Genomic DNA, 25,555 nt, shown 5'->3' on the forward strand with positions numbered 1-25,555 from the left:
TTCCCTCCTCCATTTGCAGTGGAATAATTCATGAATTTTAAAACAAAATTAAAACATCATGTCTGAAGGAATAAAGACGTATATGTTGGTGCTGGGCTGCACGGCTAGGAGACCCGAGTTCAATTTCACCCCGGAACCCTCTGTGTGGAGTTCATGTTCTCCCCATGCATGTGTGGGTTTTTTCCAGGTACTCCGGTTTCCTCCCACATTCCAAAAACATGCTAGGTTAATTGGCGGTTAATTTTGCCCATCATTCACAGTCCTTATGTGAAACATCAACACTTTTTCTGTGCATTGTACCCAGAGAAAATTAGTTAATATGAGCGAGCTAACAATGGACGTCATGGGAAATACCTATTTTGACACTAAAGCTCTAACAAAAAACCTCAGAAGAACACCAACAGTGTTCTATTTACATAACGGACTTGTATATTAACCAAGCTACAGCAATATTGTTACTGTAGCAGCTAACGCAAAAATCTGTATTTATCTGGCAGAGTAACACAATGCCTGGCTACCCGCTAGTGTCAGTGTCACTGACGGAAGAGCGGATACCTAGCTAGCAATTTTAACTCAACAGACACAACAAGATGCTCATTGGCTGTCAGCATTTTTTACCCAAGTACTGGAGCACCCAGCCATCCCAAGGAGAGCGGACATTGTAAGTGTTGCTGTTCATCTGTGCTGCTGTTGTTGACATGTTTACTATATGGGTTCAATTTCAATCATCAAAATACAGCAAGATATTAAAAGTATTACATGTTATCATCAATGTACTTGTTCATCCATGATCACAGCATGTATATCAAACGAATTTTTTTTTGTTTTTTTTAGAGGACTTGTATTCAAAATATGACGTCATATACCAACTCGTTTTCTCTTTTTCGAACACACAGAAAAGAGAAAGAAATATGTGTTCATGTTTCATCTAAGGATTGTGGATGATGGGCAAAATTCCAATTTTGGAGTATAAAGGTGTACAATTTGGTGCTGCTCCAATCTCGAGTGAACTAGAAAGCATAAATAAAGCGTTGCAAGATGGTGTCATTGGTTTTGCAAGGAAACAAGTTTGGTCTAAAACCACAGCAACAAAGCACGTGAAACACGGGCCATGGAAAAATCTATCAAATTCTGGTGCAGATCATAAATGATTGATTTTCGCTATGTTTACCTTAAGTTTTCCAGTGAAGAATTCATTGATTTGAATGATAAAAATCAAGCATTCATGTGTGAATAAAGGTGTACAATTTGTCACTCATCCAAATCACTGTGGTTTGACCTTGGATAATTCAGATGAGTAATAAATGGGCTAAACAAAGTATCTAATTATTCCCTCTGGAATGGAGTGCATTCACTGGCAATTGTTGGTAACAAGTTTGGGCTAAAGCCACACACAAAAATCCATGAAACCTTGTGAGAGGTGAAGCATCAGGTGAGGTCATGGAAATAGTGGTGTAAATTAGAAATGTCTTTTTGTTAGTTTTACACCTGCAGTTGATCAGCGAATGTTACAAAGTCAGACATCTAGGGGAGGAACATCTCGATGAAAATATAGGGACTGGTGCTGATGCACATTAGAACTGCTTAGCCTGGTACATTCCTATTCTGGATGCCAGAAATAAAATCAAGAATGAATCAAGCGCCGCACAGTGCCCACACAGTCAAGAGATCGGGAAGACCCGGGTTCGATTCTTCGCTCACTTGGCCATCTCTGTGTACTCCGGGTACTATGGTTTCCTCCTACATTCCAAAAACATGCTAGGTTAATTGGTGACTCCAAATTGTCCATAGGTATGAATGTGAGTGTGAATGGTTGTTTGTCTATATGTGCCCTGTGATTGGCTGGCGACCAGTCCAGGGTGTACCCCGCCTTTCACCAGACAGCTGGGATAGGCTCCAGCAAACCTCCGCAACCCTTGTGAATCAAGCGCATAATGTGAGTTTCCTTAAGATCGGAGTGTCAAACCCAATTGCACAGTGGGCCTACTCTAAATTGTGGGGTGAAATGGACGGAAATGATAAACGGCTGTGGATAAACGGCTATGGTTGTTTCGACGTGGTTGCTCACTTCAATAAAGTGATTGCTGAATGACCACCACCTTTGTCATTTTCTCAAAAGCTAAAGTATATCAACACAATAACACCCCAATCCATGAGATGTGTAACCCAGGATCGTTTGCAGCTGTGGAATGGGCAGATTATGCATTTCCCAGCATGCTTTGCTGGACTTAAAATGATCACTGTCTTTTGCCTCTTCAAGGTATTATTTCATACAGACATGGTGTAATATTTAAAGTGCTGGCGCTTTTAGTCGTGTAGTTAAATTATATTGACTTTTGGTCAGAATTGGGCATTATTGGTTGTGAATTTCAAGCTGTGTACAATATTGTTTCAATAAATATAAATGCCAGAAGGGAAGTTTATACCGGAGGAGTATTGGTGTTAGCACTTTGTTTGATGAGGTCAATTATATTTTCCAAACGGTTCTGTTGGCTGGATTTTGCCCCTCGGCATGAGTTTGACACATGCCCTCAAGCATTGACTGAAACAAATTATTTTTATGTCTGCCATCAATTGTTTGTGAAGGGCAGGGCTCGGACAATTGTATTTGAGATAATTGCATAAAATCGAATGATAAATAAATTTGCTAGAAGTAGGAGGTGGGTGCAAAGTGGTGCTAATCCAAATTAGGATGACTGCTGTGTGCACGCTACAAAAAACATTTTCTATCTAAGCCACATTGCCTCTCAGACAGACAGCTTGAGTCAAAGTGATCTCATTCCTTTATTACCCCATTGATTGATTAATGAGAATTAATTACACTAGGGTGTGACGTTTCGTTAGCATGTGAACAAACCAAAAAGATTCCCTTCTTCTTTACGAGCAACTACAGGTATTTTCCAGTTGCAAACAAAGTGGCATTGCAATGAGGAAGTAAACATGTACACATGACAACACTTCATCCATTCCAACTCGGCTGTTTTCCAGCCAGGTGGGACAGCAACCAGACAGATAGAGTTCATTAGATAACTTGTCAGTCAAACCATACTGGCTAAAAGGAGGTTATATTCGGGAGGCAACAGTGACAGCTCGCATTCTACTGTGAAGTTAATGACAGAAATACAAACAAAAATGAAGCTCTGTTTTCTTTATGACCAATAAAGCAAGAATGGGGTTCAGGAGGTTGCTGAGTGATCATGCGCTAGTACATTTTGACAGTGCAGTATGTTTTGTACAGTGGAAACTCCAAAGTCATACACGCTGGTTGACTTCCAAGTTTTTCTCAATTAATTATGGAAAAGGAATAAATTTGCTTAAGGCTCAAACTGTCACCCTCATAAAATTAATTAAAAAAATAATTTATCATGCTTAACCATTCATGCCGTCCCACCTTCCATTTTATTCTTGGGTTTTGTGTACACAGGACTTTTTTTAAGTATAGAAGTATAAAACACTAGCATAATGACACAAGGTACAACTAAAATAAAGTAAAACTAGTCACTCTTTTGGAATTAAATGTTGTGTAATGTATAATAATCTATATAGTAATATAAGACATGTATAAATAGTGTGTGGAAATGATACATATGTACGGTAATTGTACAATTGTATTGCCCATACCGCTACTACACACTGTACTGATGAGCCATACACTTCATGTCACATTAAGGTCCATTTCCTGCTCTATGGTTATCAGCATTTGATCAGCTTTTCCTGATCACTGGTAAGCTAAACAAAACACAAAAAGCTAAAAACAAGTAAAACACAATCACAAAGTTAACTCAGTAAGCGGAATGAGAGTTGATGTGATGTCAAATAACATTTGACTTTTTAGGTCTACTTTTGTCCCACTTTTGGAGTGTTCGATTTTGGAGGTTCCACTGTATTTGCTTGTCAACTCCTAAATCAAAAATGCGGCTAGCAAAAATGAGCTTCAAGAAATCCTGATTCTACTAAAAATGATAAGGTGATCAATGATTAGTAGCAAGGTTATTTAGCTAGCTACCTAGCATATCTCAGCTCAATACTTTTTTCACGATAAATAGGATGAAAAGGTCAGTTTAAAAAGTTGAAACTCTGAAAAGAGCACATCTACTCTCTGACTTTAGCCATCTTGTGTCATGCACGATTCAAGTAGTCTTTGATACGAGTTGAGATTGCAACCTGTAAAGCAGTGACAGGAGGGAAGCCAATAACATGTACATGTACATTGTATTGGGCAGCAAAAAGCAGGTTTTTCCATTTGGGTTAAATAGCCATATAGGCGCGTAATGACCACTAAGCTACACGAATAGACACATTAGCTACTAACATTTAAAGTGAAATGGGACAGTGTCTCTCTCGCAACAGTGGAAATGAGAAGAAAGGCACAGGGAGAGAGCAGATATGACCTGCAGTGAAGGAGATGGGAATGGGTTTAACAAGGGCAGCGGCCAGCGCTAAGTCGTAGGACGGAACTTGACATGCGAGAAGATACAAGAAGCCACACTCCCGCCCGTGTGAGGAGCGCACAGTATCTTATGACCTTGTAGCTGTTGCGCTGTGGACCGCAAGGCGGGGCCCGTCGAGCTGGCTGTGCAGGGGTGAATGCTGAGAAGTGCTGGGTCTCTAGGTGAGGCTGGCATTGGAGCTGCTGGTACCGCTATTCTTTCTCTGGCCACTTTGGACCACGCTAGGGACCTGCAGGCCTGTCACCACCGAGAAGCTGCCATTCCACACCTGTTTATGGCATGAGATAGCGACAAAGTAAAATTCAGTGCATGATTTTTCGAATAACCTGCATGATTTTAGATGAGTGATATCTTACCATGAATGCCGGGATTACCGGCTGCTGGAACTTGGTCCTGAAGGTGTGCATCAGCTGCTTGGTTTTGGCGTTGAAAAAGGAAAGAACGCCTGGAGGTGACCACAAAGAAATCAGACTAAAACGGGACATTAAGTCTTGATGGATCCTTCACTGCCACAGAGAGTGCGGTGAGCCAATAAAGGCCGTGACCCAGGCCTGGGAGGTAAAAATGTTATCAGGATCATGCCCAGACATTGTATGGGGCTAAATCACTGTGAATGCTCCCCTTCTTAGAACTCACCTGTAGCCATGACTCTGATCCCATTAGCAAAGGATGCAGAAAATCACTTATGTTCAGGGTCAATTACATACTTTTTAAAAACTCTTTTTCCCTCAAACTCAGCTAACTTTTTGTGCCTCTATTTGTTAATACTAAAAGAATGTACAACTATTAATGCAATCGATGTTCAAATTTCCCAATAATCAACAAAGGTGACTTCATCCAATGCCCCCTCCCTAAAACCAAAGTTTCTCAGTGCCGCTGACTCTGAGGGTTGCTCACCTTCATCATAATTACAGAAGACTCCTATACTGCTCGGGATAGCGCAGTCCAGTGTTCGGGCCTTATTGTTATGCTTGGCTGTGAGACTCTGCTGTAGCCAGTTGTTCAGGTGGATGCACCAGGAGGCACTGCTCTTGCCCAGCTGGTCAAAGCGTCCGAGGTTGCGCAGAGCTATGCCCACGGCGAAGGCCTTGCTCTCCTTGTCGAAGCGCACCTCCCAGTATTGCTGGCCAGCATCGATGGCGGTGTCGGCTGCGAATTGAAGCACAGGTCATGACATGCTGTTTGATTATAGTCAGCCTTGTAAGTCAAGTTTATGGAATGGAATGGAATGGCCTTTATTGTCATTATACAAGATGAACAACGAGAATGGAGAGGTTCTCCTTTCAGTGCAATAGTCAAGTTTAAAAATAAAAAAAGTATATAAAAGTAGAGTAAAACAGAATTTAACAAGATATATACAAGATATCCATATTGCACAGGAGCATATGCAGGAGCAGATATATTAATTTTAGTGCAGTGATAAATGGGTCATAGTGCAAATAATGACTAAAGTCACATATGAGTGTATTGTAATGGTTGTTAAATAAATATGATTGAGGTAGTAACAGAAGCAGTGATGGGAATATTGCACATTTGCATTACCAAGGACTGTGTAGGACTCTGCTGTGAAGCGGTCTCTGCTGGGTCGGACCGTTGGTACTCTCTTAGGCGACATCAAGGCTGGCCTGATTATACAAGAGAGAGATGGTGGAAACTCCACAGGATAAATTGCATCAAACACAGCACCGTGTTGATGCAGCGCTTTCCAGTTTCTAGGCACCCTGGCGTAGCAGTCTCATTAGTCCAGTTGTAAGGTGTAATTTACCATTGCTGGAATGAATATGAATGAAATGTAATAAATTAACTTTATGTAACCAACACATTAAAAGTACCTTCCCAAATCACCTTGCGTGTCTAGTCAGAGTTCTAATGATCTGTCTAATTGGCGTCATACATGCTGAAGTGCTGGAATGAAGCTTGCATACATTCCATGTGAGTGGAAAACAAACATGGTTACATAAGAGATATATTTTAAGCATCCTGCAATTCTTCCTCACTCCAGCAGAAGCTGCTGTTGCCAGCCTAAGTTGCATTTAGTTGGTGGAGTCAATCAGAAACTGAGCAGGGATGCTACCATATTAACAGTATTTCGATCTTAATACTGACGGAAAAAATAACCCCTGCACTTTAAAAAAAAAAACTCGTACATAATAGTTTGTTTTGTTGCTAGTATGTTTTTGTTGACCATCATGACTGTCACTGCCTTTGTTGTGTTGTGTGACCTTCTTAAAAGAGGTCTTGACGTCAGTGGGTTTTTCATCAGGTTAAATAAAGGGTCAATTAAATAAATACATAAATAAACCTTGGAAAGTAAGATAGTAAGTATGACCACTGTTACCTGGCTGGTGACTGCATGGGCGAGCTGATTCTGGTCTTTTCTTTGCGAATGTCCTGAACCTTTCCTCCACTGCCGTCCCACTCCACACTCAGATCCTCTACTTTCAGGTTCTGGTGGGCTGACGCAGAGTCCAATTTGAAAGTGAACGCTGGGGATATTAAAAAAAAAAAAGGGTGGGCAGAAGGTAACCGATATTGGTGTTCTGACCATTTCACACTCAGTCTTACCGTGTGTTTCCAGAGTAACAGGCTCAGAGAAGTCCCCTGCCACGGCCTTGTTACATGCCCTCACTCTGAACGTCATGAAACGAGTGTCAAAACGCAGACCTGACGATAAGAACACAACAATCATTGTTGACTCCAACAACTGCACATCCACATGATCCTACACAAACCAGTCAGTATGTGTTCCATCTCCTTTATCCCCTCCACCACCATCCAAGGATAGTCCTCTCGGATGCGTGGTGGGCCCTCGTGGTTGGTCCGCCGATGTTCCAGGATGTAATGGTCTATTTTGCTGTCAGGCTCTGCTAAGCTCCAAATGACAGTCACTGTGTTGTCACACACCTGGCACTCCGACACTTGGATCTCTGGTGTCGCCGGAACTGCGAGGACAGAAATGAATAGACCCGTTCTGTACTTCTGGACTCTCACAGGCTTTGCGGGCTGCACTTACACTAAATTGCTGATGCCAAGTCACCGACTTGAATAAAATTGCAATGCATTTAGATGAGTGGATCTGAAATGGGTTGTTTTCAGTAGATCAAAGGGATAAAATGCTTGCAACAAGTTCAGAAGTTAGTCATGTAACACATTTACAATTTAAACAAATGTTATCCATTAAATCAATCAGTATTTGAAAAAAATTGCGCTAAAAATGTCGCAATTTGGGTCACCGCTTGTCATTGGGGGGCAAATGGGGCGAAAAATAAACTGTGTCTGTTATCTCGCAGCTGCTATTACTGATTGTCAAAAACCAGGCAAGAATGCAGAAAGAGGGTATAACCCTAACTAGAAAAAGGAAAGCACATACAGTGTGGGTGAGGGAATGGCTTACTACAAGACATCACTTTGGGCATTATGATTAGTTTTAGTTCCACATGGACTACCACAACTGCGGCTGTGGACAGCAAGCATCACTTTGTGACAAATTTACTCACTGGCAATTACTTAAAACATCACCTATAGCGTTAATAAAGGTGATGACTCTGGCTCTTTGCTATTTAAGGAATGATTTGCCCTTCTGGATAACTAATTTCATGCAGTGGATGATCACGCAAATACAGTTTGGGTATCTCTGTTTAGTATTTGGACCGTTTGTTGTATTTTACTACAAAATGGTGGTGCCCACCTGGGAGAAACTTGAGCCCCTTAAGCAAGTCCTTCTCCTGGCTGAAGTCCACCATCAAGTGGCTCATGTTGTCGCCGGCCTTGGCCTTCAGGGAGAGGCGGAAGGCCGGAGCCATTGTCACGCTTCCGACAAGAGGGACACAGAACAGACAGACAATAGGAAAATCACAAACACAGTAAGATGTGTGGACGTCAGCGAGGATTCTGTGACTACCACTGAGCTCATTCCCGGGATGGGCGCTGGAAAGGCGGAGCTAGAAGGGAGAGCATTCATCCAGGGAGGATGGGGGCGAGGGAGGACTGACACAGGACGGTACAACACCACAACAAAAAGGCTCTTCAGTACAAAGTTACCTCAGTGTTTATGGTCTAAGAAAAAGGAGTGACTACATATTTCAGAGCATGCATGCTATCATACCAGGTAGCTGGTTATAAAGGGCAAAAGAACAAAATGGAAGCAATGGATGGCTTGAGTACGATACCTATCCTTAATGTCTTTGGCTGCCTGCAGGGGAAGGAAGAGGAGGAGAGAAGAGATACGAAGCGAAGAAAAAACTGAGTTTGGCAGCCATCATTTGTTCTGTCACAAGAATAAAACATATTGCTGGTGGCGTTCTGATGCCACAAAAAGGACAGCTTTTTAACTAATTACAGGTACCCAGTTAGGTTGCATGACAGAAGGGGGTGGAGCATTACCTGCGTGAAGCCGTCCGTCTGGGAGGAGCAAAGTGTCTGATTGGCCAGCTCCAGCAGCTCCTCTGAACTTTCCAGCGCTTTAGAACACGCGCTTAGCTGATTCTAGGAGGAAGCACCAAGAGAAGGGAATGTTTTCTCCTCCATTAAAATAAAATATTTACAGTATTCTGCACAAGTTATTGGCTCATACTAGTTGCGACTGTCATTTGACAAAGCACGACAGATGTCTTAGTTATGCAGAAAAATGCTCTTGCTGTACATGTGACTACATGCTATACAGTATATCCCTGCATTAAGAGGATTTCACCTCCATTTTGTTGCAATTCACTGGTTTAAGTTTTGAGTTCAGTCTGTACAATACAGATAAATAAATATATATTATTAGTTCATCAAAGTTGCTGCACGGAGGACAAGTGGTTAGCGCAGACCTCACAGCTCGGAGACCAGAGTTAAATTCCACCCTCGGCCATCTCTGTGTGGAGTTTGCATGCTCTCCCCATGTATGTGTGGGTTTTCTCCGGGTACTCCGGTTTCCTCCCACATTCCAAAAACATGCTAGGTTAATTGGTGACTCCAAATTGTCAATAGGTATGAATGTGACTGTGAATGGTTGTTTGTCTATATGTGCCCTGTGATTGGCTGGTGACCAGTCAAGGGTGTACCACACCTCTCGCCCGAAGACAGCTGGGATAGGCTCCAGCACCCCCCGCGACCCTCGTGAGGATAAGCGGTAGAAAATGAATGGAATGAATGAATTAATGAATAGCTTATCAAAACTATTTCAGTTCAGGGGGCGGAACAACATTTCTGTCCCTGAGTGGGGGCATGACAGAAAATAATTGAGAACCACTGAACTAGTGTGATAGGCTCCAGCATGCCCGCGACCCTTGTGAGGATAAGAAAACGGATGGATGGATGAACGAGTGTGACATGTGTAATGAGTGTAATGCATCTGTAAGTAGCTATACCTGCAGTTCGTACGTGCGGCTGGCTCGCTCTTGCTTAATGCGTGTCAACATGTTCTCCTTCATCTCATCCAGAACTGTGTGGAGGGCATTGAACTCCAACTCAAGGTCATCCTGTACTCTGGTAGAGTTGGCCTGGTATTGTGGACGAGAAATGATCAATCAATCAATCAATCAATCAATGATCAATGCTTCAATGACATGTTCATATATGTATGCTCTTGTGTGTCCACACCTCCAAGTTATCCAGGCTTTGTTTGAGACTGCAGATAAAATTGGAAATCTCCTCATTCTTGGTGGCCAGCGTGTGGGTGATTTTACGTAGAGACTCCTGCAAGAAAGCAAAATCCAAGGGATGTAAGAATATATATAAATATGCATGAATTAATGGCAATAAATTATAGTTGCGAAAAATCATCCTCAGAGTTAATAAACAAATATAGACTGAATGAAATTGTGGTTTAATTTTTACACTCTACTGTGGGCCCTCAGTCATATGAACAGATTCTGCAAATGACAAAGAATTTGGAGCGCATACCGCAACCACAGCATTTGAACCCTCTTATAGTGATTGTTTATTTTCTTGTTCAATTAAATAAATTCTATTATTACTGTAATGTGATCTTTCCTAACCAGCTATATGTGAGAACCGTCAACTGACAGTTCACCAAAAGTAGGACTCACCACAAGTAATGAGTTTGGCTTCTCAAAACAATTTGCCTTGACAAGAATAATACAACTGCATCAGAAAAATTCCCCCTCAAATAAAATTGGACCTGTTGTTCTAGCAATTAAGTCTGGTGCATGTATGTATGGTTCTCCTACGGACACCAGTGTAGAATACTACACAGCACAATTTGAATACATGTTCTTGTATCTCGTGCTTTATATATATGTTAGTTCATATAGCCTCTTTATGCTTGAAAATTCTTCATTTACACCAGAAAATACAGAAAAATCTGCTTAAATATGCATACTTTTTAATTAGTAGGCCATATTCACAACAGCATGATTTATCAATTAATATATTTTTGAAAAGCCATGAGAGTGAAGCTGTAAAATTCTAACCGCAATCAGTTGTGATGATGAGCTACAGTGGTGTGGTTTAATTTACCCTCTTCACTACTTATATGTATCATTTTGAGGGCTTAAGTGTGTATACACCGAGAAGTACATCAAAACACTGTGCGCCATCAGTACCTGGATGTTGCAGAATAAAAAAGCAGATAAATATTGTGAATACCAGTAAGTGTGCAACAACAGTAATCAATTTGGGACAACATTTGCACCCTCAGGAACGAAATCTGCAGTGTACATTGTGTACGTACGGAAGTATTCCTTCTGAGACACAGCCTGTTTTATGTCATCTAAAGAAAGTACAATATAATTGCTAATTACTTTTACAAATAGTCAATCAAGGGAGTTTCAGTGCAGGTTTCTGGAATATAACTGCCCCTTTTGCAGCCTATAGTATGAAGTTGAGGGAGCAGAAGTAATAAGATAAATCTACATAAATGTCCTTAAGGCTTCTGCAGCCCCAGTTTACCTTGCACTAACTACTACTGCGTCACGTTTCCTTGTAGGCTCCTTTTAGAAACGTGACGGATTATCTTTCCTCTCATTGGGTGTTGCCACATGACCTCACAGCAGAGGAGGCTACTTCACGGCCGGAAGGATGCGCATTGATAATTTAATCATGCAGATGAGCAGGCATACTACACACATGCATAGGGTTCTTCTCATTTTGGGAACAAAATTGCACACAAAAGTGAGGGAAAGAACCCAATGCGTTGCCTCCCAACTAGCATCCCAAGGCTGGAAGCAAGACATTTCGCTCAGAAAGACTGCGTCCATGTTTGTCCATAAGGAGAGGCCGCCCATCCGTGACTATGATGCGAATTAATCGAAGACAAAATCGCAAATGGATGAAACATTGATTTAAAGCAAAATGACACTTATTTATTTGAGGTTGTCATCCACAGAGACCACATTTGGACCGCTTCTCTCCCTTCTTCCTTTGTACGCTACGCCCTCCAATGTCCTCCCCCAATCGGAAACACCTGTTCCTCCGGCTCAAGCTCACCTTCTGGTCTCCCATCTCGCCGGCCCGTACTCCGGCGACCCTTGTTCCGTAAGCACCACTGCCGGTTTCTCCTATCGTTCCCCCCGATTTCTAGAAATTAGCACGGTGGAGCTGGTACTGATGCTGGAGAGAGATGCATCTTTCGAAAGCACAGCAGAAAGCAGCAAGCAGCAACGCCTTTAGGGCCGCTGAGCGTATTGCGCATGCGTCAGAAGAGAATTGTGGGTAGTGATGTCTGCTGCTGCGGTTTTGAGCGATGATGCCTTCAGGTACCTTAGGGAGATAAAAAAAATGTATGGCTTGTATCACAATCGTTGCAGACATTTTGTTCTTACTTTTGCATCCTTTATATATGTATACATGTGTGTATATACATACATATACAAGTAGAGGGCGGTAATGCCTTCAGGGACCTTACAGAAAAAAGGAAACACTGTAGTGGATAGTATCACAATGGTTAAGAACATAATACTTTTCTTTTACATTTACTCATTACTCATAATTACTCATTGCCTTAAAATGAACAATGATATTTTCAAGGAAATACAAAAAAGAAACATCCATTTGTCCATCTGTTTTCTATGCCGGTTGCTGGGGTATGCTGGAACCTATCCCAACTGACTTTGGGCGGGAAGCAGGGTACACCCTGCACTGGTCGCCAGCCAATCACAGCATAAAGACACATAATTGGTATAAAGTACACAGCTGTGATGCCTTTGGGGATCTCCATAAAAAATCTACATAATGTGTAGTGTAGTATCTTATTTGGGTATAAGGGGTGCTCCGATGTCGCCCAATAAACCACTGCAGTATTCAGAACAACCATGTCTGCTGTATGTGGGACTTCCTGTCTTTGTGAGAGGTTTTACAAGCTTTGCACCCTACAAAATGTGCCTCAAAAAATGTCTCATTGGGGTGGCACTTTGAAAAGTTTTCAATTGGTGTGCAATTTGGGGGCGAGCACTTGGCAGGGTGTAGTAAGTTTGAGGCTCATGATGTGATCGTCCGTCAGGCAGCGGCTATAAAGCCTCAATTCAAATTCGTGAGCATGCAGACACTATGTAGCACATTTAGTGCACGAGGAGCTTTCGTTGTATGTGGGGCTGCGTCGGGCTACGCATGGTGTGTGATGCGCGTGCCTTCTCCAACCACTTCTGACTCTGTGGTGGGTGCACTTGGCAGTTCATCAGTTGAGCTGTCCAGTGAACATGCACATTCCGTGTGGACCGTGACGAGTGACGAGTTTGCGGTGTGCTTGAAACACGCATTGTGCACACTGATTTCAGGAGTGGTGCCAAACTGAAGGACCAGTGCCAACAGAGGCAGTCAAACCTGCTTTTCATTCAGGTTTTCAGTCAATAATATGAGAAGATTAGAAATAAATGCATCGTGAAATACAAAACATTGATTGTGGATACCAACATTTTGTTAATTTTCTGGTAAAACAAGCATAATAGTTTTGTTTGGCTTGAAATAAGCTATGAAAATAAATGTTACCAAAATGAAAGAAAGAAAAAAACCTTTGGTGACCCATAACACAGACTAGTACATTTCAACATTTACACTAAACCGTGGCCATTACAATGAAAATGTAAAAAGAAAATAAAGAAAAATAACTGCTATAAAATACTGTATAAACCATAGCTTAGATAAAGTAGACATGCGTGCATGTGCATGTAGATGTGTTCTATTTTCTGCAGTACTTCTTGTACGCCCCACCACAGTGACCTCAGTAAGAGACTCTGACACTCGTGAGTTGAGAAGAAAAAAAGTCCAACCACCCACTCATGCACAGTTCAACATTTAGGTCCTTCAGAACTGCAGACAGGATGAGAAGAAGATGATGGTGGAAATGTTATTGAAGCAGACGACGCTGGTGTTACTCAGTGGTAAGCCATATGACACACGAGAGTGGTAACATGTACTCAGGAGTCTATACTAACAGTAAACGGTAGAATACGTAATTTATGAATGACATGGAATGTATAGTTTTAAGACAGATTCTGTAAGTTCCTGCTATTGTTATTATGGAAGGTCGCACAATACAAACAAAATTGTGATACCTCTGTTAATGACAAATGTGTTGTGTTCAAAATGCCTTGGAAGACATGCTAGCACACACACAATATAAATATCCTTAAAGTTTTATAATCATTAGACAAATGCCAATACAGTAAAAATGGAAACGTCATCATCCTAATGAGAAATTTTAAGTTTCATGGAAATCAGCTATGTATTTTTGGCTTAATCCCCCAAAAGCAAACTACAGTGTGTAAAGCAAACCTTTATCATTGAAAATAAGTTTAAAAGGGAACGGCACTTTTTTTAAAATTTTGCCCATTATTCACAATCCTTATGTGAATCATGAACACATATTTTTTTTCCCTTTTCTGTGCATTACAACATGAAAACGCGTTAATTTCAGCAAGCTTACAATGCTGTCATTGGGATACACCTTTTTTGACTATGAAGCCCTCTAAAAAAAACCCTCTAACAACGTGCATCGTTTGATATAAACGCTGTGATCCTGCATTGATGCACTGCAACACGTACTGATGATAACGTGTAATAGTTAGTAATTAGTAATAGTTACAGAAACAAAACACTACCAAAAGTCGAAGCGGTGACAACATTTATGATGTCCGTTCTGCTTGGGATGGCTGTGTGTTCCAGCACAAGACATGTGCTCCTCCAGTCCTCAGGTAAAAATGCTTTCATCAGAATGGAAAGAAATATGTGTTCATGATTCACATAAGGATTGTGAATGATGGCAAAACTCCAAAAAAGTGCAGTTTCCCATTAACACTATTAGCAGTTCATGAACTGGCTAAACCCAACATTTTTTGTTAAACTGCTATGAGAACAGCTAAAAAACAAGGTACAAAATAAACCATGACTCTGACACTGACAACTTTTTCCCCTCACCATCTGCAGTGTGTGTAGCTGCCAAGACACAATGCACAGCTATTTTAAACGAAACACGGACAAGAGTGGTCGTGCCGGCGGGTTCCACTCTGACTTTGTGCTACCAACTGAGGAGCTGGACACCAAAGAGATTCGAGATATACTGGCATTTTAATCCATCTGGACCCTCGTTTGACAACTCTGAGATAATCAATATAAATCATTTGTCAAAAGAAACAGAGGACACATTTCAGATGCACACTGTAGTCAATGTTTCAAAAAATAACAGCGGATGGTACTTTTGCAGAATCAATGCAGACATTCCCAAACTAATGACTGAGGACTGTCATGGAACAGAAGTGAGTAAGTATTTTCTGCATTTCATGAATGGAAGTGGTTTCATTATTTTCTTGTGTTTACTGTAGAACCCACAAAGTCAATCCCCACATAAGTTGCATGAATTGGATTTCTGTAAAAATACTGTATGTTTCAGAAGTCAAACAAAACTTCAGCGTTCAAACTAGCATTCATGCACCTCAGCTCAATGAGCATCAAAAGGCTATTCAACCAATCGCACATTAGGCCAGAGGCCTAAAACTAATAAATGTCTTTCCTTAAAAAAGGGCAGTTACAGTAATGACGTCAGTTCATAATAGTTATTAGGGATGTCCCGATTCATGTTTTTTGGCTTCTGATGCGATCCGATTTTTTTAATCGTTTTGCCGATTCGTTCCTATCCGGTACCGATCCTTTTTAAAAAATAACAATAAGCTTTTGTTACAAAAATTAATTTGTGGACTTGAAAATGGTAATGGAAATAGCGCTTAAAAGCATTTAAAAAAAATAATGCAACCAAAGAATTGCTGAATTGACTTTTTTTAAATCACACAGCATAGCCAACAATATTGTTTGGCTTTTGATACAAACGTCTGTGAGTCAGGTCACTAATTCAATAAAAGATCCAATACAAATCCATCCAATAAAAGATAAAATTGGAAAAAATGGGTGTGCAAAATACTTTTAGGGTTACACTAATCATTTGACATGGTTATAGATCAATTTGTGGTGTGCTTTAGAATATTCAATGTCCACCGTGAAACTAACTTCACCACGGTACACCGCGGTTTTCTTTTTTTTTGTTTCTTTTCTTATTTTCTTCTTGTTGCAGATGGCGGGACTTGAGTTGCAAACAGCTCTGAGGTGCGTTACCGCACAGATAATGACGGAGTGTGGCCCAGAGTTACAAACGTTCAAATGGAAATGGCCTTCTGGATGGCCTGAAACTGTATTATCTGAAAACGGCTTCCAGAATAGGAAAATCTGACAACACTGTTTGTTTTGCTTAATTGTAGTGTCATTATACAGAGGTTCACTGTCTGACAGTTAAGAGTGTCAAAATATTTGATGACATCTTCACTGTACAGTTAATAAACACTTGTAAAGAGCACAGAACCTGTAAGTCACTCAAGGTTACTGTTGTGTTCAGTTTCTGTGCAGTTTCTTGCGTAATATTTTTTCTAATATAAGGTATTTTTTTTCTAATATAAGGTATTTCTGCTCCTTCCAAAGCTGTGTTAATTCCGGACACCTGGTGGCTCTGGGTCACATTGGGAGTTTTAGGACTCATTGTACTGGTTCTGCTGATCCTATGTGTGCTTCTGACCAGGCAGCGTAATCGCAGAGGTAGGCCTTTTCAATTGTGTTACAGTTGAATAACTTTTTCCTTATTTTTCTTCCTTAACTTATGAACTCATTTTCATCATTTGTTCTTGTGGGTTAACTGGATGTACAGTACTTTCCTATAGTGAAGCACCAAAAGGATCTTGTCCAAATAGGCCACAAACCAGGCTGACTGATCTAGTGGTTTCTGTGGTTGAACAGCACAGCAAGCAATACCAAGAAAAAGTTGAAGTAGGACACAAAGTGGCTGGCAAGTGTTATCCTATGCGGTTTCTATAACCGACCGGAGACCTTCAAGGCTTGAAACACACTTTGTGTTTGTTTCCTTTAGCAACATACACATAAGCACACAGCGGCAACCACACAGCTGAGTTCTCATAAAGTCACAGCACTTTAGAAGGGTTGTGTACCACTGTAAACTACAACCACTTCAAATTATGACCTCTCTAGGTGAGCATTGTTGTAAAGGAAGAATATTTGATGCAACACCTGCGTTGGATCTCATTATGGATTATTAAAAAAAGTATTACACCGACCTGAGACCGCTGTAGCATTTACAACAAGCATGTCTGCTGTGTGTGGGACTTCCTGTCTTTGTGAAAGTGACTAAGTTTTGCACCCTGCAAATTGGGTAATTGGATTACATCTGCTGTCTGGCTGGTGCTAAGTATTAGTTTCAGTGTGTGCACCCACATGCAACCATGCAGTATAACATTTTTAGCAGTAACTTCTAATGAGTTCATGACTGTTTTTTGCCATGTTCTTTTAGAAAGGAGCCATCCAATCTACATAAACACACAACCTCCCCCATGCCCACCCTCAACTGCCCAGCTCAGGGTGCCTCAAAACTCCCAGAAGCTGCGCACCCCGAGTCCTGTTAGGGACAACAACAACAGGCCCAAACAGCAACAAAGAGGCCACAAATGATCAAATTTGAGCTTTAAGTTGGCTATGTGACCAGTCCAGAGTGTACCCCGCCTCTCACCCAAAGACAGCGGGGATCGGCTCCAGCAGACCTGTGACCCTAGTGAGGATAAGCAGCATAGAAAATTGATGGATGGATGGATGGATGGCTATGTGCTGGTGAAAAAAACAATATGTAATTTATATGCAGAGTAAAGGTTCATTTGTGTCAACGTGTATATAAATAAACTTCATTTACTTCATTATAAAGGTTGCTTTGCCACATCACCAAGGCTGTGACATATGAACAATCATCATACATTTTAAAGTACAATGATACATTTAAAGGTACAAGGTACAAATAACCGATACACATCGTTGAAGGTAATCAAATAAAATTATATCCCCCTAAGAACCAGCAATGCATTTTGTCCGACACCACAAGAATAAAAGCTGCTGTGCTGTGGAGATGACATCCCAGGCTTCCCAGTGATATGTGACTTGTTGGTGTTTGCCCAATCAATTAGATCTGTCTTCCAAAATGGCTGCCGTATGACCACAAGAGAAGTAATATATTGCATTTACCCAGCTATTGCGTTCATAAAGGTTGAAAAAAAAATGAGTGCAGTTTGGGATGGTTTTGGTAACATATACTAATCTTAAGACACTGACAAGTTTAACATACATTCAATAATACATTAGTAGTTGAACTTGCCAATCGCTAACATGGTGGAGCATGACTGCAACTAATTAGCTAGTGATGTGTTGGTCATGAATAAAACACAGGAGTCGTTCAATCTGGGTTTTTTTGCCATTAAAGTTGCACGTGATTGGTCAAAATTTGTGGTTCCGTAGGTGTGGACACGAAGCAGAAAGAGGAGGGAGTGTTATATAAACAAGTTGGGAATTTGAGGAAAATGAGCAACAGGAAATTTTTCTTTTAATTTATAATTCATTTCTTATGAATTATAATTTTGGATGAAAAATATTACATCAGTTGTAGAACTTGTTCCCCCTCCCCCCTGTAAGTCTAATATAAGTACTCACCCTTTGTAAGCACCGCGGTACAGCAGGTGGCGGTATTCACCTGAACGTTGGTTGCGACCCGCTACAAAAATGAAGAAGAGCCGTCTTCCAAAGAGCAAAGCCTGCGACGGCCAGATTCCTCTCAAGGAGCGGAGATTTAAATCACTAGTCCGAGCGAAATCCTTCTTTTTGCTATTATACTAATAAACTCCATGGAAATTAGGTTTATTCTATTTGTTTCTGTTGTCGTTTACAATGTTGTTACGTCGACGCTGAAGTAAGAGGAAGTGGACGTTGACGCAACATCCTGTTTAAGCACTGGCGCGGGAGACCTTGAACTAGCTAAACTTTGCAACGCTTTATATATGACATGGTTAAAATTGTAGCTGTTGGCGTGAGGTGAAACTACTTCACAGCATCTGTGTGGTGACTGATGTTAGTGTTATCTGAAGGGAAGTGACGACAACAGTTTTCTATGAAAGTTGTAAGTACCATAACGCCATGTTATGACGCTAGCTATCAAGCCATGTCTTCTTTACACTCTAAATGAATTACACACGATATATACGTATACATGTATACACACAGACATATTGAGCTAAAGTACGGACTTTACAAGCTAACATATACATACGCATATACATATGACTTAATTGCTGTCCTGTTTTGACAGCTTCTGTGGCGGTTGGCGTCATGTCTCAAGCCAATACTTCTCTCCTGGACGAGGTTGTACAATGGAGTCAGGAAACATGCCGCTTGGAGCTCAAGTCGGTCTTACCCAAACTTACTATATCCTACTTATCATCACATAATATGCACAATATCTCTTCCAATGGTTGCTTACACCATGGGTATGACATCAAAGCAGTATGTTAAACGGCTATTCGAGGCCGTGTTTTTTCTAAAGAAAGAGTTGTTTCGTCTTTTCACAATCAATATTTTTATGCTAATCAACATATCTATTAGATAGGATAAAAAAATAGCCAGGGTTCCTCTATATGACAGTTTTATACGTTTAGAAACTTGTGTATTTTAGATTTACTTAATAAATATTTGCTCTAGCACAAATGTTTAGCTTTTCCATACACTCTACACTCAATGACTTAATTTTCCATGCAGGTATCTAATTATTTCAATACAGTGTGTTCATAACTTGCTATCCTATGTCCACAATTTTCCTTAACTGTTTACACTCTTTACATCATAAGTCTGAGGGTTGGGATGAACATATACGTAAGTTCCACTTTCATTGAATTTTATATATATTTGTGATCAGTGTGGATGTTTTTAAAAATATATAATTTTCCTATAGGTGTACTGAAGATAATAACAGACATGTTCCTCCCTCATATTGCCCAGTCAGACCTGGAAAATGAATGCTTCTCCAAGATCTTACCAAAGGTTGCCTTTGTTGTAACTATGTCAGTCCAGTTGCATAATCTTATGTGACAGTTAAGTATTACAGTAAGTGTTTACATCTTTGTGTTTATTTTGAACTCCATATAATATCTACAGGCCGTGACAATGTTTGACAGTATGACAAGAGACATCTTAATCCAAGTTGGAGGCTTGTCCAGTCAAAACACAGAGCTGTGTTCCTTAGTGAGGAACATCCTGAAGGTGTATTACACTATCTATATTGTCAATATTACTTAAAGTTTGTCTCGTACTCCCAAACGTGCTGACAAAATATATGCCTTATTTCCAGTCAATGATGCAGATCATTGATGCATTGTCAGCATGTGTGCGTCATGTTGGCACATATGACGAAGTCCCAGACCTTTTGGCCATCCGGACCTTACCGACCTGCATTCTGAAAGTGTTGCGAGACACTTTCCAGCACTGTAAGGTGAGTCTGACGGTTCAGTGCACCATATACAGTAAGGATGCTATACTACCAAAAACTGCTTTGTTTGTTGAAATATTCTCTGGTTAATACAGTATTATCCCAGTAGTTACAGGAAACTACAAAACCATGCTGCATTGAGCCAATCAGTTGTAATCAGACATGCTCAAAACAAGAACAAGGCTCCTGCATTTACTTTTCAGCATGTGGCTGTTGGATATACAGAGTCCACGACATGCTAAAGGGAGCACGTGTGCATGTTGAGGTCATTTTTAGCCAATTATGAACAGTGCAAAAGCAAACACTGCCAACCTGTTGGAGCTCTGGAAAAGAGGCTTTGGATTGAGTGGCTGGGCATATCCTGCACTGATCACCTGTCAATCATAGGGCTGACACATTTACACCTATGAGTCCTCAAAGAGCCTAACATGTATGGCATACAAGCCACACATATGGAGAACATGCATCGTCCACACAGAAAGGCCTGATAAAAACGAGCATTCTATATACATGTTATTGATAGGAGAGTGAAGTGATCTACAGTGGGCGCCTATCCCTGGTGGCTGACCTTCTACAGGGGCTCTTCAAAGAGGCCTACGCACTCCAGAAGGGTCTGTTGGAGCTGCTGGACAAGATCTCCCTTGATAACAGTGCCTCTGAGGAGGAGGTCTGTGACATGGTCACAGGTTTGTTCTACAATAGGTCCTCATAATAATGCTTGTATACCTTCATTTAACATTTTTTTGTAATCTTCCTCAGTAATCCACAGCCTTTTGGATATTTGCTCAGTTATCTCTACCCTGGACATGGCACTGCATGCAAACACCTGGAAATTCCTCATCAAGTTTGTCCAATACATAGTTAGGCTACTAATTTGACTATTGCATAACCTATTTTAAAGTATTATTACTTTGCTCAGACAGAGTCTAAAGTATCAGACACTGGTGGAGGATCATCTGCATCATAATGACATCAGCACCAGCCTGTGTGACAACCTGTTGGCTTCTTTCAACAACGCTGTGGATTTGGCTGAGCAGATAAAACATGCTGGTCTGCAGGTTTGTGGCTGCAGGCTTGGCAATTATGACTAGATAAAATCTCTATATATATTTACTATGTTAATCCTTTTTTGATGTATTGTAGGAGGCGACCCAGAGCACAGAGCACAAGCTTTTCCAGAAAACGGCAAAAATGTGCAGATTTTTTGCCAACACATTAGTTCATTACATAAAGGTCAGAAAATAAGCTACCATATTCTTGTACTTTAAAATACGGCATTTACACACTGTCCCTTATGTGGTTTCTACAGGAATTCAAGGCTTTTTTAACAAAGTCTTGCAGGCACTTTCATCAAATCTACCTCCAGATTGTCAGGTACATGACTGTCTAGTTTATTTTCACATTACTAGTATTGATACATTTAAGCAATGTGGAAATTTCTTTTCAGTAAGTTCCCTCCCAGCTTGTGTGCGCCAGCATTGCCCCCTGTTCTTTTAGAAGAGCTGAATGTGGCAGCTCTGGTACCCATGGATGCCCTTCTTTTGCAGCTTCTTCCCCTCAGATCTTTTGCTGAAGTGGTCCTCCAGGAGGACCTGTGTAAGTTTAAATTACCAAATTTAAATGCACCATTTCAGTTTTTAGTTCTTATTTCGCTCTATTGTGCAGACATACCAAAGGAACATGAGCTTCCTCAGTGCCTTTTGCTGACTAACGCCCTGAATCAATTGCCCTCCCAGCCAGAGGAGGAGGTGCTGCCACTTTGGTACGCTGGCAGTCAGTCTTCAGAGGAGACACCCAGGTAAAGTTGCCATAGTCTTAACTTTTTCAAAAATGCACATTCCTGATCAAAATTTTCTCACAGAGCGCCATTGCTACTGAGGTTGCTACTGGTAGACCCAAACAAATTTCAGACCCTAAGCCGGAGGATCCGATTGGCTGTCCGTCCAGACACGGGACGGTCTTCGGCCCAAATGAAGGTTAATGGTGCAGAGTGCAGTCCAATAACCATCACTCCCATTTCTTGTTGCATTTTGAAGATCCAAAAGTGCAAAATTCTTGCAAGTTTAAGTGGTCTTAAAAATTTTGGTCAGGAGTGTATTAGGGTGACATCAAACCAGCGATTGAGCAGTAGCTTACTTACTGTATGTATGTACACTGACGATTATTCGGGCCTCTTTCTCCAGGCTTCCTCTCTACCAAGCTGTGTTCACCGCTTTCCGGCGTTGTTATGTTGAACGGAAGGTTCCGGTGTCATTGCCGGGAGTGATGATGAAAGGTCAAGCCCAGGGTCAGGTGTCCCCTCACCATCACGTCTGTGTGTGCCTCTGTGCCAGTGTCGCCGTGCTTCCTACACAATACTTCCCTGTTCTGGTAAATTCTACACACAACACATCTGAGGGCTCTTGCACCGTCATTCCTTGTAGAGCTGCAACAATTAATCGATGAATCCATGGTTCTCTTAATTGACAACTATTTTGGCATTTGATTAAACGTTTTTTTAAGTAAATATCCTCTGATGTCAGCCTCTCAAATATAAATATTTTTTCAGTTCCTTATTCATCCATGAAAGCAGATTCGTTAATGTTTGTGGTTGAGGCAACAGCTGTGACTTAGGAAGCGTGGTACATATTTTCACCTATTTCGCTGATATGTTGCAGACCAAACTACTACTTCACACAATACTATTCATACTATTGTTTGGGTCATACAATATTGATTTGGTCTAAGGCCTAACCGATTAATCAAAACAAGCTTCAGATTAATCGACTAAAAAAATTGCAGCCCTGATGCCATGCAAGCTACACTTGGATCATGATTTTGTGATAAGTTATTTTTCTTTTCACTTCATTGTCACTCATTTTCTTTTGTTTCAGGAGCGGTGTTTAGTGGAGGCCGTGCTGCAGGCTGACAGTCAGACAGCTCTGTTGGCTGCAGATGTGTGGTGCTTCACTGCACGGTGAGAACTAACGACTGAATCCGTAGCTCTGAGATGTGGAAAAAACATGTAAATCCTAGCTGCAAACTGTTCTGTTGCTCATTTTCATAAGAGCCAGTAGGTACCTCTGATTTTGTGTCTGTTCTCGCAGGTACGGCACAGCTGAACTTTGTCTACATCATGTCCTCCTCATTGCTCATTTGGTGGGTATTCTGTAGAACCCCTGTGTGCAGTTTGGCAGTGTCAGTGCCTTGCTGGACCTCTCCATAAAGAAGACTAACACATCTCGAAAGACACCAGCACTGTACAATGTTATTACAGCCAAAAACTGCAGCCAAAGCCTCTGCCTCCTCCCACAGGTGAAAAGCTGTCCATCCGAGTGCTACCAGTCATCCCACCTGGGCCTGCTGCTCAGACGCATGCTTTTCCTCATGACGCCCAACCACCAGGTAAGGACAGGTTTGACCAGTGCCCATAAAGAAGTTATTCCCATGGATTAATAAACAATCAGATCCAGTTACCTAATATATTGCTTTACATAGATGGAGTTACTGGAGCGCTTCCCTCCATCCAAATCAGAAAATCTCCCAATATGGCGTCACATCCTCCTTAGGGCTCTTTCAAATGATGCCCGTCAGCGTGTGGAGCTGGACGTCATTGCTTTAACTCAAAAAGCTCTGACCGACTGGCAGAGTGGGGGGCACACACTGGGCCAAGCAAGCAAAGTGGTGAGGACAGTAACAAATATTTGATGCATTGATTAAATGAAACACATGCTTCATTACTGCATGTACTGGTATTTTTCTTTCTAGAATGCTGTACTACAATGCCTCCTAGTGGTGGTTCGAGGAAAGCCCCCTCTTGAGGAACAGTGTGTATCATCTGCATCAAGGATAGTCACTCAACTGTGGTCGAGAATGACGCCACATCAGGTGAGACACGCAGATGTGTCGTGTGAGTGCAGTGCAAACTGTAGTGCTTATGTCTTTATTTGCAGGTGCAGAGCCATCATGTGCTGAAGTATACTCTGCAGCTCCTCTTGTCAATGACGGCAGCCTTGGTGAAAAACATTGAACCTCAAGTCATCGTTCGTGTAAGTGTGGCTTTAAGATTCACTGTTTACATTGAGAACATAGTGGAGGTTCTAATTTTATGGTTGCGTGTGCGCTAGGCTCTGACGTGTGTGGATGCTGTTGTGTCCCGGAAGTGTGCAGACCAGCTTCTTTTGGTTGCTCTAGAGTTCCTTTCATCACTAGGGAAGGTGTTCATCCCTCCAGACAGCCAGGTACTAACATTTGAATAGATAGTAGTCAATCACTATTGGTTTTGATATTACAATGTGTTAAACACTAGCCAATCTCTACTCTGGATTTGACTCTTGGTTAATAATGCTGGATTCGAGAATAGCCAATTACTGTTCTGACCCAATTACTATATTTTCACTGGTTGTCCTGAGATTTGCACATAAACCAACAGGCAGCTAGCTGTCTTATACTTTTTTTTTGTCCACAGAGTGAAATTCTGCCGAGTTTGAGCAGCCTGTTTAGTTCGCTGCTATCAGAAAGTTCTTGGCTACTACATCAACATGCATTGGAGGCTTTTGCCCAATTTGCAGAGGTACAGCCGTGACTCCATTAATACTTATTTGATTGTCTCCTGAAACCTAACAATCACACATTTTGTAACGTTTAAGATAACAAACCACGAAGAGGTCATTTCCCAGAGTTTGTGTGTAGAAGAAACCAAAACCAAGCTGGTGAATTATCTCAGCAAGGTAAGAAAGGCCAACATGTCTCCTTAAGGTAGATGTTTGGGTGTCAATGTGTCTGCATTGTGTTGTAGGCAGTGATTGCTCAGGAAGGTGTGGTGTCACGGCTAGAAAGAATTAAGGCAGAGAAGTCCGTTATCGAGCAGCACATCAAGAGTCTAGAGACCAAAACAGATGTTTCCAGGAAGCTTTCCTCTGAATCTGCGGTCCATTCAGAGGTCAGTCAGTCAGTTCATGCCATCATTTAGAAAACAATTGAGAAAAAAAATTTGATTTTTACCCACCATTTATTTCTCAGCCTCAGCCTAAACGAGCTCGGCAGGAGAGTGGTGCAGATGAGGAGTACAGCCGCTACGTCCAGACTGCTGCCAGTGCACTGAAAGCTCTCCATGCACTCGCTAAAGACAAGTCAGGGAGTAAAGCACTGCATCCTCCTTCGTGGCTGGCATCCAGCCTACAAGAACTGCAGGTGCTGTTAAGTGAAATAAGCGCAGCTACATCTAAAAACTAATTCTATTGTTTGTATGGAGGGTAAACAAAATGTAATCAATCTGGGCCTGTGTTCAATACAAATAATTATTTGTCTTGAATTTTTTAAATGTATTAGCTTG

General features: G+C 41.3%; 3 protein-coding genes across 4 annotated transcripts; 2 read left to right on the forward strand and 1 right to left on the reverse strand.

Moving 5' to 3' along the window:
* Positions 1-2,765: 2,765 nt before the first annotated feature.
* Positions 2,766-18,678, reverse strand: fsd1 (fibronectin type III and SPRY domain containing 1). The gene is made up of 14 exons (XM_058073000.1): positions 18,417-18,678; positions 11,883-12,155; positions 10,035-10,130; positions 9,803-9,934; positions 8,835-8,936; positions 8,621-8,643; positions 8,140-8,261; positions 7,184-7,393; positions 7,017-7,115; positions 6,790-6,937; positions 5,994-6,076; positions 5,349-5,600; positions 4,808-4,896; positions 2,766-4,719 (listed from the first exon to the last, which is right to left on the reverse strand). Exons 2-14 carry the CDS (start codon positions 11,895-11,897, stop codon positions 4,609-4,611), a joined length of 1,482 nt encoding a protein of 493 aa, XP_057928983.1. The 5' UTR covers positions 11,898-12,155; positions 18,417-18,678; the 3' UTR covers positions 2,766-4,608.
* LOC131129433 (uncharacterized) lies at positions 13,620-18,233 on the forward strand. Of its 2 annotated transcripts, none has more exons than XM_058073003.1 (4): positions 13,620-13,771; positions 14,817-15,149; positions 16,335-16,469; positions 17,236-18,233. In XM_058073003.1, exons 1-4 carry the CDS (start codon positions 13,723-13,725, stop codon positions 17,391-17,393), a joined length of 675 nt encoding a protein of 224 aa, XP_057928986.1. In that variant the 5' UTR covers positions 13,620-13,722; the 3' UTR covers positions 17,394-18,233. The 2 variants fall into 2 exon arrangements, with proteins under 2 accessions (XP_057928986.1, XP_057928987.1); XM_058073004.1 differs by having other exon boundaries at positions 16,356-16,469.
* firrm (fignl1 interacting regulator of recombination and mitosis) lies at positions 18,540-25,534 on the forward strand. The gene is made up of 25 exons (XM_058072996.1): positions 18,540-18,879; positions 19,069-19,184; positions 19,589-19,628; positions 19,708-19,796; positions 19,911-20,015; positions 20,104-20,244; positions 20,765-20,927; positions 21,001-21,085; positions 21,161-21,299; positions 21,385-21,474; positions 21,551-21,615; positions 21,689-21,837; positions 21,907-22,039; positions 22,425-22,611; positions 23,115-23,197; positions 23,328-23,379; positions 23,536-23,625; positions 23,719-23,904; positions 23,989-24,108; positions 24,174-24,269; positions 24,348-24,461; positions 24,689-24,793; positions 24,870-24,950; positions 25,019-25,162; positions 25,243-25,534. Exons 2-25 carry the CDS (start codon positions 19,089-19,091, stop codon positions 25,453-25,455), a joined length of 2,766 nt encoding a protein of 921 aa, XP_057928979.1. The 5' UTR covers positions 18,540-18,879; positions 19,069-19,088; the 3' UTR covers positions 25,456-25,534.
* Positions 25,535-25,555: the final 21 nt, after the last annotated feature.

The sequence above is a fragment of the Doryrhamphus excisus genome, chromosome 5 (assembly GCF_030265055.1).
Source record: "Doryrhamphus excisus isolate RoL2022-K1 chromosome 5, RoL_Dexc_1.0, whole genome shotgun sequence".
Taxonomy (NCBI): Eukaryota; Metazoa; Chordata; class Actinopteri; order Syngnathiformes; family Syngnathidae; genus Doryrhamphus; species Doryrhamphus excisus.

Excerpts from the sequence above, each read along its gene's own strand:
- LOC131129433 (XM_058073003.1), top strand. The coding sequence starts at position 13,723 with ATGATGGTGGAAATGTTATTGAAGCAGACGACGCTGGTGTTACTCAGT. Across the intron at positions 15,150-16,334 it reads CTGTCATGGAACAGAAGTGA|GTATTTCTGCTCCTTCCAAA; the intron begins GTAAGTATTTTC and ends TTCTAATATAAG. Across the intron at positions 16,470-17,235 it reads CAGGCAGCGTAATCGCAGAG|AAAGGAGCCATCCAATCTAC; the intron begins GTAGGCCTTTTC and ends ATGTTCTTTTAG.
- fsd1 (XM_058073000.1), bottom strand. Across the intron at positions 9,935-10,034 it reads AAAGCCTGGATAACTTGGAG|GCCAACTCTACCAGAGTACA; the intron begins GTGTGGACACAC and ends CCACAATACCAG. Across the intron at positions 5,601-5,993 it reads AGAGTCCTACACAGTCCTTG|CCGACACCGCCATCGATGCT; the intron begins GTAATGCAAATG and ends TTCAATTCGCAG.
- firrm (XM_058072996.1), top strand. The coding sequence starts at position 19,089 with ATGTCTCAAGCCAATACTTCTCTCCTGGACGAGGTTGTACAATGGAGT. Across the intron at positions 20,016-20,103 it reads TAGTGAGGAACATCCTGAAG|TCAATGATGCAGATCATTGA; the intron begins GTGTATTACACT and ends CCTTATTTCCAG. Across the intron at positions 24,109-24,173 it reads CGAGAATGACGCCACATCAG|GTGCAGAGCCATCATGTGCT; the intron begins GTGAGACACGCA and ends CTTTATTTGCAG.